The 19532-nt window shown below is 32.6% G+C and overlaps 1 protein-coding gene across 1 annotated transcript in view; it reads right to left on the bottom strand.

Moving 5' to 3' along the window:
* Nucleotides 1-6843: 6843 nt before the first annotated feature.
* LOC138691262 (dentin sialophosphoprotein) overlaps nucleotides 6844-19532 on the bottom strand; it is a 204058-nt gene continuing 191369 nt past the window's right edge. The window contains exon 6 of the mRNA XM_069813090.1: nucleotides 6844-15817. Coding sequence (XP_069669191.1) covers nucleotides 12639-15817 — 3179 coding nt within the window. The 3' untranslated portion in view covers nucleotides 6844-12638. The remainder of the gene's footprint in view (nucleotides 15818-19532) is intronic.

Genomic DNA, 19532 nt, shown 5'->3' with positions numbered 1-19532 from the left:
TTATGTATGTATTAGCAGCCTTAGAGAAATGAGACCGACGAATTCATTAAAAATTACATATTGGTACGGTATTCATAATTTAAGACTAACAAAAATAAAGTTTCTAACCACAATATTTTTCACTGTTTTTTTTTTCTTCTACTGTATACCGTAATGTTTAATATCACTAATTAATTGCATTTTTATAGTTACTGTAGTTTGTGTGGATAGAAATTACATTTTAATGCATAAAATTGTATTTTTAGGTGCCTAAATCTATGTTTTAGTGCCTATTTTGATAAATTCAGGGCCTATTTTAGGTGCCTTTCTTTTAGTAGGTTATTTTACGATGCTGTATCAACATCTCAGGTTATTTAGTGTCTGAATGAGATGAAGGTGATAATGCCGGTGAAGTGAGTCCAGGGTCCAGCACCGATAGTTACCCAGCATTTGCTCATATTGGGTTGAGGGAAAACCCTGGAAAAACCTGAACCAGGTAACTTGCCCTGACTGGGATTCGAACCCGGGCCATCTAGGTTTCATGGCCAGAAGCCTGTTACTCCACAGCTGTTTTTAAATGTCTAAAAGTTCGATGTCTACTCATTACATATCTTACCGAAAGCAAGATAAATCAATAGTGGCATTTTAACAGGAGTTAAAGTAGGCTTAACATCAACATTCCACATCATTAAAGAAATGGAAGACTCTGATAAAGCAGAAATTGTCAAGATAAACATATGGAAAAATAGCCAACATTTCAAAATCTATTGCCTTTATAACCCTCCAAATAATCTTTCAAATATGGAACTAATTAAAAAAATCTAGAACAAAAAACTATAAACATGCACACTCCAAAATGTGGAGATATTCAAGACTGAATAAATCTGGTAAAATTACTGAAGACATCTTACATACTACACCTCTAGAACTTATCTATACTGTAACAAAAATGATCCTGTAACCTTCATTCACTATTCAGGTTCAAGTACGAACCCTGATCTGCTGATGGTAACATCAGAGATATCGCAAATTGTTCAAAGAAAAGTACTAGAGGACTTAGGATCTGAACATTGAATATGCATTGCCATTCTACACCTACAAAACGGTAGTAAGAAACCATTATGTAAACAAATGAACTGCAATTTTAAGAAAGCTAATTGGAAGGATATACTAATGACTTAGAACATAGCTTACCCATATAATTCTTGGTGATTCAGTAACAATAAACCAGGTTAACAAGTCACTGTGTAAAACATTACTAAAAATAGCAAAAAAGTGGATTCCAAGGGGAAAGGTTAAAAATTATAAACCATTTTGAGACAGAAGTCTAGAAGCTTTAACTCTCCTGCTACCAAGATTTATTAAAACTTACTAATACCAAGGGGGTAATTGTATTACTCCCCATCAAAATCATATACCAATATTTGTTAAAGGAGCAGTCCGCGATAAAATTAAGTTGGCTTAAATCAAACACGTTTTTCAATCTAAGTAGAATGTAATTTGCCGCATGTCAATGCAAGGCATGGTTCTTGAGTTACTGACTCCGCACAAATACTTATGACGTCACAGCCACTGAACTGGTGTGATTGCATAGTAGGCCGAGAACATCCCGAGTGCAGTGCTTTGTATTAAATAATCTTCTCGCGCCGTAGTACACATGAACAGAATTTCGGACTTAGTTGTGAGTGAGTGAAGTCATATTTTGCTTTTCATTTAATCATAAAATAGCAGATACCAACGTTATGGTTTTATGTAGGGCTATTTTCTTTTATATGAACGACTTTTAACTACAGTAGACTAAACAGAAAAAATTGTATCGTAATACAGTTTAAAATGCCGTGGTGTTGTGACTGTTCGTGTTCAGAGGGAAGAACAAAAGCAGAACATGGAGAAGAGGTATCATTTTATGTATTTCCGAGCAGAGAAAAGTCACCGCAAATATTTAAAACATGGGTAAAGAAAATCAACAGAAAAGGTTTTACACCATCGAAAACTGCTGTTGTGTGTTCTAATCATTTCCATGAAATTAATTTTGAAGAATCGTCTCTACTAAAAAGACGTTTTATGAAAGACAATAGAATTCTTATGAAAATGAAGAAAACTGCTGTCCCTTATTTTTGAAAAGAGAATCTCCCCAAGACAGTTCTAATACTAAGCGCTCTTCTGCTTATAAATGAAAAAAGGTCGTCGAAGAAGCAATAGCAAGTTGCAGTGATGCATCTATAGCTGAAAATATTGACGTATGTGTAGTTCTTGATGAGGCTGAAAATTCACGGAAACCTAATAATATTAATTTATAAACAAAGCTGTGCAGTGTGAGATAGGGTGCGAGACGCTAAGAAATGTGTGTGGTGAATCAGATGTGAGTGAGCCATAAACTGACTTAGATCTTTTCAAATAGAAGAAGAAACTTCAAATTCTAATTCATCAGGTATAAGGTACAAATTGTTTGAAATTTTTTAAAAAACTTTACAACTATATTTCATCGGCAAGACAATATTTTATAAAACAATTTCAAAGTTCGTAGAACCAACAGCAAGTATAGTTATTTTCAGATTCATGAACAACTTATCAGTTCCGTAAAAGATAAAAACGTGAGAATCGCGATGATGACCAATTTGACTTACCTGGTTACAGTGCAAAATATGTCACTTACAATGTAATGGACCTCGATTCAGGTAATCTTATAGACTTCATTGTTCTGCAAAAGGGCCTAATTGTAGGCAATCTTGAAAAAGCAGCATGCGAAAAAGTTCTAGATCGCCTAAAAGAAAAAAATGAACATTACCCTCTCTCTGTCGGAACGCAATAGAGGAATTAGGAAATTCATGAGGACCAAATATGAATGGTGGACCATCATTTGACATTTGGCACATTGCAAAAAGCTTATCTAAAAACCTTAAAGCCGCCGCAAAAACATATGAGAAAATACAAATGTGGAAAGACAGCATCATAAATCACTCGTGGTGGTTATGTGCTACATGTGAAGGTGATTCTGACGACTTAGAAGACAGATTCATTTCTGTATTAAATCATATTTGTAATATACACGAACAGAGACATATGAAAAATGTGCACACATTCACCCATACAATAGCGAGAGGGAATGGACCGAACCTGGATCCGAACCAACAATGCTCTGAAAAATGTTGTATGCAACCCTGTCCTTTAAAAGACTTAAAGCAGACTAATTAGTTTTGTCGCACCAGCAAACTTGAATCATATCATAACGACAGATTGGTTTACATTGCTAAGAGCAAACACTTTTCATATGATGGAATAGTAACAAGAACTATGATTGCGATAATGGACCATAAATACAACGTAAAAATAGACTCCAATACTCTAAAGCCACTAAACGATGGGTGGAAAAGAAAACATACAGCAGGAAGGAAAACGTGTGGACAGAAGATATACAGAGAAATGTGTTGTAAGTAGCTCGTGATTATCAACTACTGCAATTCGATGATCCACATGTTTTTTAGTTCTCGCAAACATAGCCCCGGTGCCTAAACCGTGTGAGTCAACAACTATGGCGTAATAGAATAATATAAACCGTGTACTAATTTATTGTTGACGTGAGATAAACACGTATCTGTAGTCCCTACATAACTAATATTTCACGTCTCACATACATTCACTCACTCAGTGAAGACGTTGACTTAGGTTATAATTGATCAAAATATTAAACCTTTTCAGTTTGAACCCTTACCAGACCCCAGTCGTTCTAATTACAGAATGGAACAGAATGCATTGTACACGGGATTTAAAGTGGGATAAAGTTTGGGTAAGTTATTACTAGTATTATTATTATTATTATTATTATTATTATTATTATTATTATTATTACAGTATATGCATGTGATAGGTCCTAAGTGAGTCAATAATAACTGACTGTAACATATGAATATGTATTTACTCGTTCTACACCACTGTATGTCAAACGGAACCACAATGCAGTATTATGAAGCGATCGGTGGTTATGACGTCAGAGCTTGCAGTGAGACCTTTAATATTTCACAAACTAAAAGGCGTAGAGAGATGAAACAAACACCGTTAATCTAAGAATTACTTAGGTAAACATCCTATAATATAATCAAAATTTCGAATTTTATCGCGGACTGCTCCTTTAAGAATTTGGAATATTTAGCAATTTATGTATTATTGACTGTAGACCTCCAGAAAATGTAAACATGTAAAATAATCGTCATATTTTTTAAAATACAGAGTGGTTAAAAAGTCCCGTTCCATATTGCTGAAAACGTATACCAAAATGAAAAAAAAAACTTTAGATATGTTACTAGTGACGCCATAAGGTAACATAATGGTATACAGTAAATTTAAACTTGCCTCATTTCCATTTCTAGACAAACTCCTCAAAGCTATAGGCTATAGTTTTAAAATAGTGGACAACACAGCTATAAGCTATGAATATCACAGTACTATAACATAAATTGGAAATCATTTGAGTTATTTGTTGAAATTTAAATTTTGGAATACAATCTTTGGACATCTTCAAAAAATTTGTTTATAACAAAATAAAATTGCAAAAAAATCTATAAAATCTTCTAAAAAAAATAGATAGATAGATAGATAGATAGATAGATAGATAGATAGATAGATAGATAGATAGATAGATAGATGGATGGATGGATGGATGGATGGATGGATGGATGGATGGATGGATGGATGGATGGATGGATGGATGGATGGATGGATGGATAGATAGATAGATAGATAGATAGATAGATAGATAGATAGATAGATAGATAGATAGATAGATAGATAGATAGATAGATAGATAGATAGATAGATAGATAGATAGATAGATAGATAGATAGATAGATAATAAAACAAAATTTTGTTTTTTGTTGAAATTCAAATATTCGAACATCACCTATACTACAATGGTCATCTCGAAAAAAATGGACCACCAATAATTATTTATAAAATCTCTTTTAGAATAAGCATAACATGCAGGAATAAAAAACTTGGAAACCAAAGGTCATGATAATATAAATAACAATCTGAATGATGATATAAATAACACGAAAGAAAATAATTTGAAACCAGACAGACTCATAAATGAAGAAAATTGACCTACAGATTGAATTTCTTATTCTGGAATTTTCATGACACAGCTTACCGGGGGGAGGGAGGGGTAACGGGATCACCCGAATAAAGAGAATTACTTCTTAAAGTAGACGAATTATTTATGTTATTCTTATTTGAAAATGTTAGTGGACATATAAGAGACAAATACAAGGAATTAAAAATATAAATGCGGACAAAAATGGAAACAATACCCAAAAATCATCAGTGGGGTAATTCTATTACCCCTCTTGGTGGCAGCAGAGTTAAAAAAAAGACAGAGACACCGCAAGAGATAAAGAAGAAAAAAAAACAAATCCACTGTAGATGTCCAAGAATGGAGAAAAAAATAAGCGAAAATTAAAGACAAAAATTAACACAGCTAAAAGAGAAACTTTCAATAATTTCATGAAGAATATGGATTACAGAACTGATGGAACCAGAGCACATAAGTTTGTAAACAGCATTAAACAAGAGAAAATATACACTGATGAACAATTACTATACAGCAACAAAACCTTAATGGACAACACAAGCATAGTAAATGCTTTTAACTTCTTTTACACTAAATCTGACAAAAGAAAACAGAATGCAATAAAGAAAACATATAAATTAAGAAACAAGGAATCTGAGAAAATTGAAGGGATAAATTACCCTTACGAAAAATTGTTCACTATCTCAGAATTAACAGTAATAATCAGTACATTAAGGAATAGAAAATCACCAGGATCTGATAAAATACAACCAGAATTTCTTAAATACCTCGGTCCCAAAGCACAAACAAAACTGTTAAATTTTATAAACATTTCTGGAGGGGTTCAATACCTGACAACTGGAAGAAAGCCGTAATAATACCTATTTTTAAGAAAAATGAACCTGATGTAAAAAGCTATAGACCAATATCATTAACAAGCATTCAGGTAGAGCTAGATCTGTATAATACACGTCACTGTTCGTTACAGAAAACCACAATTTAAGTCTCACAGAGTTTGTGTGCACTCAGTGTTAAATGTTGATGGTTTGCCAGTCCACCTATGTGAAAATAAAGGGAAAAATTGAGTCGGTATCTGGTAGAGTTCCTGGGTAGCTCAGTCAGTATAGCATTGGTGTGGTTAGCCCAATGTCCCGGGTTCAATACTCAGCCCCAGAACAATTTTTCCCTTGAAATTATTCATGTTTGAACCACATAAGTGACACTAGTAAGGCATCATTCATGAGAAAACTAAGCCATGAGATAATTGGGTAGGGTGGCCAGTTCCTTTCCCCCTCCATTGCATACATCGCTGACTAGTTATATATTACACTAATCAGGCATAGATATCAATTTAGCTTTATGCTATATACAGTTTGCGAATATTGTAAGTACCGGTACCTATTTAAAAATTGACATTTAAGTGGAATTCTTACGTAGATTTTCTCTAATTTGAGAACAATTGAAGGGTTCAGAATCATAGTGGGCCAAGCGCCCTTTTTAAACCCCACTAACTAACTAACTAAAACCGTAGAAAACAAGGGTTAAAATGAAGTTATTATCATAATTCAATGGAAAAATATAGCAAGTAATATAAAGTATACACATTAAAACTAAATGATATGTCAATCTTCATTAAACTATGGTATTCACTTAACTTTAACCCTTGCTTTCTCCGTTTTTAATAAATGGTGCTTGGACCATTATGGCTCTGAACCCTTCAATTATAAAGTGTTTTGGATGGGAGAGGATTTTAAGTTGGTACATCAGTGCTATAAGCAATGAAATAAATTTATAAACAGTATTACAAAAACATTTTATTTCTTTCATCAGAATTATACTACGAATAATTACATAAAATGTGGACAGCATTGATACTAAAAAAATTAACAGAAAGTGATGATGAGATGGATATTTAAACTTAAATGAAATTATTTTTAATGAAGGAACTATGACCTGATGAACCAGACGATGAAACATGGGAAGAAGTCATAAATAGCACAGCCCACAAACATTCGTCCCCTGATGAAACATGATGCACCTCAGCTACATTTCACTGCTGTGTTTTATTCGGGGAAAGTGTTTATATTATTACATTGGCAATCTAATGTAATCGAATCTCCCGGAATAAAACATGACAGTATTGTATTAATTCATATCTTTCGAAAGTTACCTTACATAAGTTAATCTTTAAAACGTTTCCATGATAACACATAAGAAATATTACGTATCAAATATTTTTAAACTAAAAATAAAAATTTTAGTCATAAATAATGATCAGTAAGAAGTTACATTAAATTATTATAAGGAAAATTAAAATATTGTCGAAATTGATACATTTTCACCATATATTGACAAAATTTGTAGTAAATATTCTGTGTAGCAGGGAGTGGAATAGTATTGTTAGTCCAAGTTAGATGTTGACTATAGGAATGATTGTGCAGTTACAAATTGGGAAGATAACTAGAATTCTCTATTACAAAAAGGGCAAGGTTGTTATATATTTTGCACATTTAAATAAATGTTAACTCTTCATTTTTTAAATTAATGTTCATTGCAAACAAAGCTTACTTTTCCTCTCATTTCTTTACTTTAAAAAAGTAACACTCTATATCTTTACCCACTTCATGTTATTAAACTACAAACTCTCAGCTAAAACAGTTCTCTAGTAAAAATGTGCACATTTTCCTTCGATTCCCCTTTTTAATTTTTCCAGGTCCATGCTATTCTCTGCCCTTGAAACAACTTCTACATACACAATCCCAAGACAGTAAATTTTTATGATGATGCAGAATATACAAATACTTTTTATTTTTAGTTAATTACCAATATTTAATGATCTCTAACTAATTATCTATATTTTAAACAATAGCAGTTCTGTACAAAACCAGCTCATGTTTTCAGAAATAGTTGCTGTGAAGAGATCTCATTCTAAAACTGAAATCATTTACTGCAAATAACTCTTCAAACACTCTTTCTATTTTTCATTTGTAGTCCTGTAACAATATTTATAGAATAGGTCTAATGACTACCGGTACTGTTTCTCCATTGCTATACCAGTAATGATGTTGTTAGCCTCTTAAAACAAATACCGTAATTTACTTATACTCTTCATGTAACATTTGATATTGATATTTCTGCAATTTACAAGATATGCATGTATAGTATTAATACCAATAATACAAAGTACCTGTAATAATCGTGTTGATTCACATGTACTCACAAATTTTATTGGAATAGACATGTTTCGACTATATTTATATATTGTATTTCATAGGCTAATTTTGACAGTTTCATTTATTGATTTTTTTAGGAAATGTATTTTAAAAGTAATGAGAAAGACAATAGTTACCGGTAACATATTAATGAAATAACATCATAATGTTAAAACTATTGTATAATAGTACTGAAATATCCACATCCTTCAAGTGATAAAATCATTACATTCAGACAGCTTTAATTTTAAAATATATTCTTCACATTTATTCCAGTATTTGTAGCTTCACTTTATATGTGTGCATATATATAAACTATATCTTTAAATATACAATATACATGGCACATACAAATAGCATTTAAATAAAGAGGTTGAATTTTCATAAATGAATATTACCGGCAAGCCTGCATAGGTACCGATAGTTCTTAAAAATTGCATGCATGTAATAAGAGTAGTCATGTAGGTATAGTTATTTCAATCTAACTCTGGCATAATGTAGGAGATTTATACTGACCAGATACTTAATGTGAGCACAGATGATTGAAAATAGAACAAAACACTTCATTTTAAAATGCTAGAAGATTATCCATAACATCGTCAATTGCTAACAAAGTAAGAAATCGCTTCACTATAAATAATAAATAAATAAATTTAGCTTCCCTTATGAAAAGGTTGCCAGATTTGACAAAGCATATTACATATAATTTGGAAATACACCTAAAAGGTAAAATGATATACATTTGAAACGGTTACATACAAAACAAATTGTTTGTTGCTTTCAGATTCATATCTTGCAAGTAAATACCAATCATGTTAATCACAGATGCTTCTTTCTCACATTATCTCTCTCAATAGCTTACTCTATCAAGTCAAGAAGTTTGGGTGTGCCTTAATCAGTGTGCAACTGCTGATTGAAGACTACTGTGAGGGCACTGAACATGGTTGAAATGGTGTGGGAGTCACAGCTTCTGGAGGGATGAATCCAAATATAAGAATAAAACTTAGTGTAAGTCCTTGCTATCATGTTAATATTTTGTTATAACTGAGTAAATGCTGATGCGTATTGTATTTTGGAATTTAAAGAAAATGTGTTTCATTTGTACTATTACAGCTTCCTTTTTCTGACTGCTTGATTTTGTTACCAACTGGTGATAGATAAAACCAATACGAATTGAAAATTCCCCTGCAAATTTTTATTCTTTTTGTCCAATAATTAGCAGTACGAGATAGAATGTTTTTCCAACGAATACTGGAAGATCAGAAAGGGATAGTGCCTTCTTCTCTTGATTTACGAAGTTCTTACACTTCTACTCATGTTTTATTGATTAATTTTTTCGTGTTGTTTATCGTAAAAGAACACATTTTGTAGTGACAACCGGCATTAAGGACTGCAGGAGTGTTGAGGCAGGTAAGACAAGAAATAGTGACAATATTAATATGATAAATAATAATAATAATAATAATTATTATTATTATAAAACGAATGAGATGAAGGAAAACTATAGAAGACAAATTCTTCTGCATTTCTGCATCCCTTAATTCTGACCGCTCCTGAAGTATCACGTTAAGGGAACTAGGTAATGATTATGGGTCAAAAATCCAATTTTTCATTTTAAAGTACAAAACTTGCTCTTTAGAAACATTATAAATATTGTGGGAAGTATTTTTCTGCTAATAGGATCTTTAAATTCCTCTCTAAATTTGGCAGTGCATGTAATTCATACATCCTTCTTTTTCTTTTAATGCAGTTTGCCACAAGTTGACATTTTTCAAACTTAAGTGCCTTTTTCTCTGAAACTACCGAATCAATTTAAACAGAATTTTTACAGTGTTCTCTGAAGCCTGTGTTCTACATAGTAGACCTACCAGTTTAAGAATATCACACTCATAACACGAGAAAAAAGTATATATATGCATTGAAAAAATTGCAAAAAATATTAAACAAAGTTCAATATTTTTTTCTGTTTTATTAGGGGTGAAATATTTAACTAAATTTTGCTTTAGAATTTACAATATACATTACTAGATAACTTAAAAAAATATAAGGTATGTGAGTGAAGAGTGTAGCAAGTAATGTGCACCTGAAGAATGAAGTACACTTAGCAAAGTGGGAAAACAGGTTATCAGTTAGGGCCTTTCTTTAGCACTAGGATACGAAGCTAATTAGTTGTCTTTTATACCAATGAATTCAGAATCATTGATTGTATAACCATGGAAATTTTTATTCTACTTTGAACATTAAAAGTTTAGAAATATTGAACTAAACTTTTGTACAAACGTTTTTTAATCGCACAGGCATCACTACCTACTCCTCTTAAGAGACAATTAACCCTCCTAATCTAACAGTCCATTAATCTTTAAGAGAAAAAAATTGCTGTATACAATGGAAATTAATTATAATTACCAAAATTGAATGATTATAATTAACAAGATTCCACTTTGTCTTAAAAATGTGTAATAAATCACCAAACTAATAAACAGTTATGACCATGACTGTGGCATATTTCCAGTAGGAGAGAAAATAACATGAAAAATTGTCATTATACTACTGATAGATTCAAATTTAAAGAATCTTAAAAGAATTTTGAGTGCTGATAATACTGGCAACAACGTGTAGATGCAGTTGCTGTAATCAACTTCCCTTTTCTTCTTTTATCTTCCCACTCAATAATTGACTCACCACTCAAAGCCATGTACCGTTACTATAAGAAGTAAGTAGGCCCTATATTTGCATTACTGCCATTCGATACTTCAGGCAAAATTTCTTGGCTCTCTTAAACCAGATGATTAACGTTTGCTACTGAAATATATATGTTGTACTTCAAACTAATGAGTTTTTTTATGTTGGAGGTAGAAGTATTAAATCATTAAAAGATCTAATCAATAGTTGGTCCTTGGTCCTCAAATATTTATTTAATTTGAAAATTGAATGGTAGAGAAACATAAATAATGCTACTTGAAACGTCACCAGTGATAATTAAGTGTGTGTATGTACGCTACTGTATGTGTACAGTATGTATATCAAGTTTTCTTGACATTTTTTTAACAGGTCTGCAAATATTAGAAACAAGAAAGGATATACACCAATTATTATTTTGTAATGCTTTTGTTAAATCAGCTAGCACTTTACCAATACTCATTTTTAAGTTACTAGTTTTTAATTCTAAATTATGTTTCTGTTATTATTGAAGTGGGTAGAGTTACAGATTGTAAAATGAAAGTAGACTCTTGGAGTGCATTGTCATATACTCGTACATTATGTAGAACATTTCTTCTTTTGAGCACAAATTTGATCTGTCATGATAAATCTAATAAGACATATCAAGTACTTCATAAGAAATTTGGAAAGTTTAAATATATAAAAATAAATTCTTACATGTAATACTTATATTTTACCAGAATGCCTACAAAATACTTTTTCTAAACCATAAAATCAATTACCGGTACATGAACATACAAAAGTATTAGTACTTATTTTAAGAAATATTCTGTAATTAAATTGTTTGTGAATTAAATTTTCTTGAAAGTACACATTGAAAAATACTAATACTTATTTAAAACCTATTAGAGAGATTAGAATTAGAAAAGCAAAGATTATCCTTAAGAAAATATTGTATCTCTTATTATTCATGTTGTAATCAAATTCGTAATTCATAAGAATCTTTTTTCGTTCAACATATAGTATACCTTATTTTATTTCAAGAAGTGCAGTTCGGTGGCTCCTTTGAATACCCACTTACAGATTTATGACTTCCTACACAAACAACTCTGACAATTCCATCCTGTCCCCTCGTCCCAACATTGCACAGTTGCCACAATCCTGGTGACCCTCGAAATGAGACTGACAGGATTCTTGGAATTCGGAAAAGATGTGACAACTCTGCCTTCACGTGGATTTGATGGGAGCCTGTCAATTCTTCTGAACGAAGGTTGTGATTGGTTAATAAGAGGAGAAGACAAGATTTCCGTCACAGTAAGGAAGACATTTATTTATGACAACCAATTAGTAGTGGGCAGTAGGTCGTCTGTTGGCAAAGTCCTTTCTATGAAACTGCACTCCATGAAATAAAATAAGGTATAACACTTCCTGTGTAACATGTCCTTGAAACAATAAAAAAATAATAATTCATAAAGATAATTGGTTATATAGTCCACTGATTTTCAAATCTTGTCATACTCACTACAGGTGCATCATAATGAGCGTAATGAGTTTGTTTGGAATACTGTAAATTACATATGCAACAGATTTAAAAACAGTTTTCATATATATAAAAAAAAAAAAAAAAAGATACCGGTATCTTCTCAAATTTGATGGATCTCATTTATGCCAACATTACAGTATACTTGCATAATGCTATAAATTACAAAAGTATGGATGTTTTATTCTGTCTGCTCACTTTCTTCTTCATATTCTGACTCACTAAATTTATCTTTCACATTTCTTAACGATTTAGTCTGTGTAGATTCCAATTTTGTGTCCTTGGAATTACCATAGTCACTCATTTCCCACGAATATGGAAGTCCCATACTAGAAATTTGCATTTCTTCGCTTTTCTGGAAACTGTCTGGTTTTCTTGCATTAAGTTCATCCTCACTTTTGCGAGTTGCGTTCTGAGTAACATTCTCAGGTACTGTAGTAGTTTCTGTAGAGACACTAGTATTTATATCGTACTCTTCTGAATTGCTTCCCTGCCTGTCTTCATCACTATGATCAACAGACGTCTCTGTAACAACAGTCTCTGTAGTAGTGTATGAATCTCTTTCATAACTGTCTGTAGACTGATCATCATTAGGAGTCACTGTTTCGTCTGTTGATTCAGTTTGCTCAGTGCTTTCTCGTGATGTTAGTTCTTCTGTTCCAGAGGTGTAATTTTCTTTTGAGATCTCATCAGATGGCACTATATAACTCGTAGACCCATACAAATTTTCATCAGAAAAGAATGGATTGTATATTTCTTTTGGATAAATAATTTCGCTGTCTGCATATTCTGATGACTTCTTATTGCTGGAATAATATGGATAGTTCTTGTCGAACTTGTCATGTTCTTTTGAACCACTGTTATATGACTCGCCAGATTCGTGTGATTTATAATCTTCAGATAAATTATGTGCACTTCCATCTGTTTCTTCATTGCTTTCTGTTGATTGATTTGGACCGCTTGTTGTCTCTGTTTCGTAAGAATTAAGATTGGGTGTGGTTGAAACTTCATGATCATTATTTGTTGCTTCTGTTCCTACAGGGCTATCACTGGATTCAGTAGTTTGATAATCTCCAGAAGATTCATCAGACTCATTTACTGTTTCTGCGTCTGTTTTTGAATATCTCTTGATGGTTACTTTTGAAGAATCAGAATCAAATTCAGAATTATAATGTGAATGAATGTCTTTTTCTTCAAAACTGCTAGCTGTTGTTGATATACTTTCTGTAGTTGTTTCAGATTTAGCACTGTCATCTTCCACTGAACCTTCTATCAATTCTTCAGAATTTTGTTCTTTTGAAATTTCTACAGACTCTGTGTTTGTTTCGGTTGTGGTCTCTTCACTCTTTAACCATTCTCCTGGTAAGGTGTCTGAGATTTCTGAGCTGTCCACAGAAGTTTCATGTTTTGTTGTGTTGCTTTTGATTTCAATTGTTTGAGGCAGAATTTTCTCTTGGGAGTTGGGAAACTTGTTTAAATCTGTTGCATCATAACCATTAGTTGTATGCTCAGTTGTTGAAAATGTACTAGTAATATCAATATTGTCTGTAATTTCATCTGACTTACTCAGTCCAGACTCATCAGTAACTTCTTCCTCAGTAACTGTCTCTCCACTTCCAGACAAATCTGTATTCTCTGTTGGCAGTGGGGAGTCTGTCATGGGCGGTGTGTGTTCTGTTGTTGATGAGAGTTCTTCAGAATCATTTTCTACGTTGATTGGATGTTCTCCTTCCAAAATATTTGCTGTTGTAAATTCTGCACTCTTCAGTTTTATTTCAGAATGATTATCATCATCATTTTCCTCTTCTTCTTGCTTCACTGAATATGTTTCTTTGCTCATTTCATCTGTAGTATGGTATTCAGTTGTAATTTCTGTAACAGGAGAATCAGTTGTAGTATTTATAACATCAATATCATTTTGTTCACCATCTCCATTCTCAACTAATTCTCCCGCAACACTTCCACTCTCGTCACTTAATACTGTATCATCATCTGGCATCACAATATCCATATTTGGAGATGCTAATTCATCCACCAATGTAATTACAGGCACAGTATCCCTGTTTCTATCTGACGTTTCTGGTGTAGCAGTGGTAGAAACAATTTCATGTTCTGAACTTTCCTCATTGGAATATGCGTTATCTTCGACAGAAACAATGGTTTCTGATGAATGATTTCTCAATAACTTCGAAGTATCTTCTATGTGTCCAATATCAGTACTGTCATTTGAAAGGTTTTCGGACTGATTCTTTTCAGTTGTATCTTCTTTATTTTTGGATTCATTCTCATCGCCACTATCTGTATTTTCTTCATTTGTATTCCACATTTTTAAAGACATTGTTTCTTCATTCTCACCAACACTAACTGTATGCTCTTCATTTGTATTCCACATTCCTTCAGTTCTTTCATCACTTACAGAAGATTCTGTGGAGACTTCATAGTGTTCTGTTCCAATCTCTCCTTCATCACCATTTTCAGTTGTTGTAGATGTTTCTTCATATTTTGTTTCCGTTTCTGTTGTTGTTTTCTCGTCTTCTGTGCTATGCCATTTAGATCCATCGTCATTTAACATTCCACTATCATCCTTATTGTCAACCGAGTCTGTACTGTCAGAAGTTAAGTAGTTAAATGTTGTCGTAGAGTCACTGTATCTTTCAGAACTCTCTTCTGAATTGGAACTGTTCAAATTCTGTGCTGAGATATCCTTTTCATACCAAGCTATACTCGCTGAATCTTTCAGATCTTCTAATGGTACATTTTCTTTCACTACGTCAGTTGTTTGTGTGGTACTTTCTTTACTTTCTTCTCTGCTTTCTGTTTGTTGTTCTGTAGTGTCTTGTAAATCCTCCTTGTCACTTACATCTTTGTTGTCACTGTTGTTGTCTTCAGTTGTTGTAGTTGCTGATTCAGGTTCAGTACTATCCTTTTGCAGTTCCTCTTTGATTTCCGTACTTGTAACATCAGAGTCTATGCTTTCTGAATGCTCATAGTTGTCCTTCTGTGATTCTTCTTTCTCATTCTCATCTTCAGAATTTGTTTCTGTGATGTTAATGCTTTTGATGTGGAGCTCTGTAGAGTCTTGGTATAATTTTTCTGTGTTGTCATCACTCTCGTTGTTTGTCTCGGTAGAGGCCGGTTTTAAAGAACTTTCTTCTTCAGAATAGTCACCTACTGTGTTGGATCCAAATACTGGACTGTTGTTCAGAATATCACCTGTTTTCTGAGAAGTGTCTACCGAATTGTCTTGGATATTTTCATCTGAAGTGTTTGGTGTGTCTGCCATATCATTCTGGTAGTCGTATGATGATGGATTTATTGTTTCTGATGATGTTGATGTGTAGAAAGTCATTTGAGTTGGTTCTGCAAAAAAAGTAATGCAAATTTATTATTACTCTCAGAAGCAGAAATGGTGGTATATTCAAAGATAAACCACACATGTTGGGCCAATTATACAGTGTTCATAGATTTGATAAGAAACGTAAAAAAATATATATTACAGTTATATGAACACTAATAAATATAATATAATTATTAAAAAATTAGTAAAAGTCAGACATGTTTCGGAGATTCTTCTCCATCCTCAGTGACTTTACCACGACGGCTGGTTCAAGTGATCGAACTGCGTTGTTCCTTGGCTTAAAGGAGACTTTTTTTTTTTTGGTCCATTCTTTAACAAATTCGTTTCATTATCGTCAAGGAACAACACAGTTCGATCACCTGAACCAGCCATCGTGGTAAAGTCACTGGGGATGGAGAAGCATCTCCGAAACATGTCTGACTTTTACTAATTTTTTAATAATTATATTATATTTATTAGTGTTCATATAACTGTAATATATAATTTTTTACGTTTCTTAGAAATGGTGGATTTTAAAAAGAAGGAAGGATTATTATGGAATGCGATAGGCTAAATAAAGAAGAATCACAATCATATTACACGAATTATTTCTTTCACAATTTACAGAAGACTCCGAAGGAAATAGGCTATCATTTCTAAATTCGTATTTTATAATATAAGGGTTAGTTCCAGTTCATATAGGCCTAACATTTACTTGTACTGGTACACAATTTTGTTTTAAACATCCTTAATTTCAATGAAAACTCTCTAGGTATAGAATAAAAAGAATGTGAAATTTGCTTAAAGTTGTTTATTTAATTGCTTACCAGTACTTCTGAATTTAAAAATATGTTTTTTTTTTTTATAGCTTTAGAATATGTAATTAACTATGGTTTCCACCTGGTATGACAGGAAGATTTATGGTTGACTGGAATGAGGAAACTTGAAGAGTAGAATTTATTAATATCAGTGATAGAATAGTAGGAATTCTGATGGCTTGTAGAAATTAATTTATAAATGGGCGTGAAATGGTCGAACAATTTCCTCCTGCAAACAAAACAGCAGTCATTTTTTTCCCTTCTTTTCAGAAAGAAGAGATTCGGAGGATTTTATAGCTCACAACGTTGCATTTGCCTTGACTTGATTTGAATCTGCACAGTAACAACTGTTTAACAAATGAAGATGGTATTATTTTAAGTATATCAGGACAGCCAACATAATTATATAGCCTACTACTGTAGTTTCTTTTTAAGACAGTGAACATATAGTTCGAATTTGCACCCATATCGTGATCTGTGGTAATCGGTGTTGGTTATTGAAAGCACGGCAAAGAGAACTATCCTTGAACAGTGTCATAAATAAATTTAAATTTTTCATACTTATAAATGATTGATTAAATGGCAAACTTACTAGTGTTAATTATATAAGCACTTGTGGCTTACAGCTGTTTCGGTGTATACTGTACACCATCATCAGAGCCTACTAGATCCCGGCGTCTTCTCGACATCGCTGCCTGTTGTAGTGCGTTTGCATGTTGAAAAGTGGAGTCAAATAGTGTGTGTGTTCTGAAATTGATCTGTGTGTTGAGAATTTGATTAGGGTGTGTTTTAGTGTGTCTGTATATTTCATATTGTTCTAGTGTGTTGAATACATACAGTCATGGAAATCCTACACATACAACCAAAAAACCAAAAACTCAACACACTAGAACAATAGTTATATACAATAGAAGTGATTTAATACAGTTATATGAACACTTTTTAATGATTGAATAAAATTAATAAAATCGCTTAAAAACCAGACATGTTTCGGAGGAATGCTCCTCCATCTTCAGTGGTAGTACCACGACGCTGGTACAGATGTTCGACCGCGTAACGTAGCTTAAGGAAGACTGACTACGATGAAGATGGAGGAGCATTCCTCCGAAACATGTCTGGTTTTTAACCGATTTTATTAATTTTATTCAATCATTAAAAAGTGTTCATATAACTGTATTAAATCACTTCTATTGTATATAACTATCCTACTCATGAACACTGTTGTATCTGACCTAACTTATGTAATTTAACACTAGAACAATATGAAATATACAGACACACTAAAACACACCTTAATCAAATTCTCAACACACAGATCAATTTCAGAACACACACACTATTTGACTTCATTTTTCAACATGCAAACGCACCCCTACAACAGGCAGCAATGTCGAGATGACGCTGAGATCTAGTAGGCTCTGATGATGGTGTGCAGTATACACTGAAACAGCTGTAAGCCACAAGTGCTTATATAATTAACACTAGTAAGTTTGCCATTTAATCAATCATTTAAATTTAAGTGTTGGTACGCAAGATTCAACATGGATTTTCATACTTGTTAGTTTGGCAAAAATATTGCTAATATTATCTGTTAAGTAGGCTACGGTATTATTTAAGTACAACTTCTAATTCATCTCTGAGACCCATTTGGGACCCATATAAGGAAACTGAAATAATCACAGGTGTTTAAATAATTGTAAGTTGGTTTCGGTCTTTAGTATTATAAACATGGGCCTATAGCATTTCAGTTTTATTGCCATTGATTCACAAGTTGATCCACAAAGCATGAACGTTAAACAGCACCCTTCTTACATTTTGTAATATCGTTACCACATCTTTCTGTACTTTTTCATAATGAATAAGTTCTTGAATAGGAGCAGAGTCTCCATTCACATTTCAGAGACTAAATTTTTGGATCCTTCGTGTTGTTTGACATGTATGAACAAATTTGTTTCACTATTTCTGCACCAGAATACATGAGAGTACTATTATCAGATGATGTCGAAGTCGAAATAGCTGCTCAATACTACCGTTGTCTTAAATTTGGTTTCTTTGTTTGTGTTTCATTATATTAAATATTGTATTATTTTGTGTTTATAATTCACTTAGCCTATAAAAACGTTAAATTTCGAAAAAATGAATGCAAGGATACGATTTATTTAATGATTTTACAATGATGATCAAAATTTTTGCTAAAACTTCTATTCCACTCATTATTTTTGTTCTATAGATGAAAAGTTTCACCCCCTATCCCAGATAAGGATGATCTCTTAAAAATAAAATGAAACTGTTCTCAGAAATATGGCGAATGTAATGCCAATTCTCTGGAGGAACGAAGGTTTGATTGGTTTTTTTCAGAATAAAAACAATATGCATAAAACTCAATAAAAGTTAATAAGTAAAATTGATTTTTTTTTTAGAGTGCGGATGTTAAATTTACTTCCAATTAGTGTCTTAGTCTGTTAAATGCACGAACAAATATAAATAGAAGTGGATGCTTTAAAGCCATTCTAGGAATATGGCTTCTGAATATTCAGCCCTTCAGCACAGAACTTCTTAATTCAAATTTTGTTTGATGTTCATTCCTTATATCTATATAAACTAAGCAGTGGCGATTTCTTGGGGGAGGGAAGGGAGGAACGTCCTCCTCACATTTTTCTTCCTTTGAAAGTAAATACCAAATGAAATATATGCCTTGAAATTCGAGGAAGATTCAATCATTTTTAAGTTCACAGCTATAAGAAAACCGCGGTTGATCGAGTTTTAATCGACGCACAATCATGTGCTGTTAGAAAACTGTGAGAAATATGCGAGATAGTTTGTGTGGAGGAAAGTCAATCCATTCCTCCTTTACTGCAGTTAACACATATAGACAACAGCGCACTAGCGGCCAGAGAAAGAAGCAGAGTTTTAAAGCAAG

Source organism: Periplaneta americana, chromosome 16 (genome assembly GCF_040183065.1).
Source record: "Periplaneta americana isolate PAMFEO1 chromosome 16, P.americana_PAMFEO1_priV1, whole genome shotgun sequence".
NCBI lineage: Eukaryota > Metazoa > Arthropoda > Insecta > Blattodea > Blattidae > Periplaneta > Periplaneta americana.
The sequence above is the reverse complement of the archived record's forward strand: the minus strand, read 5'-3'. Positions and strand labels throughout refer to the sequence as shown.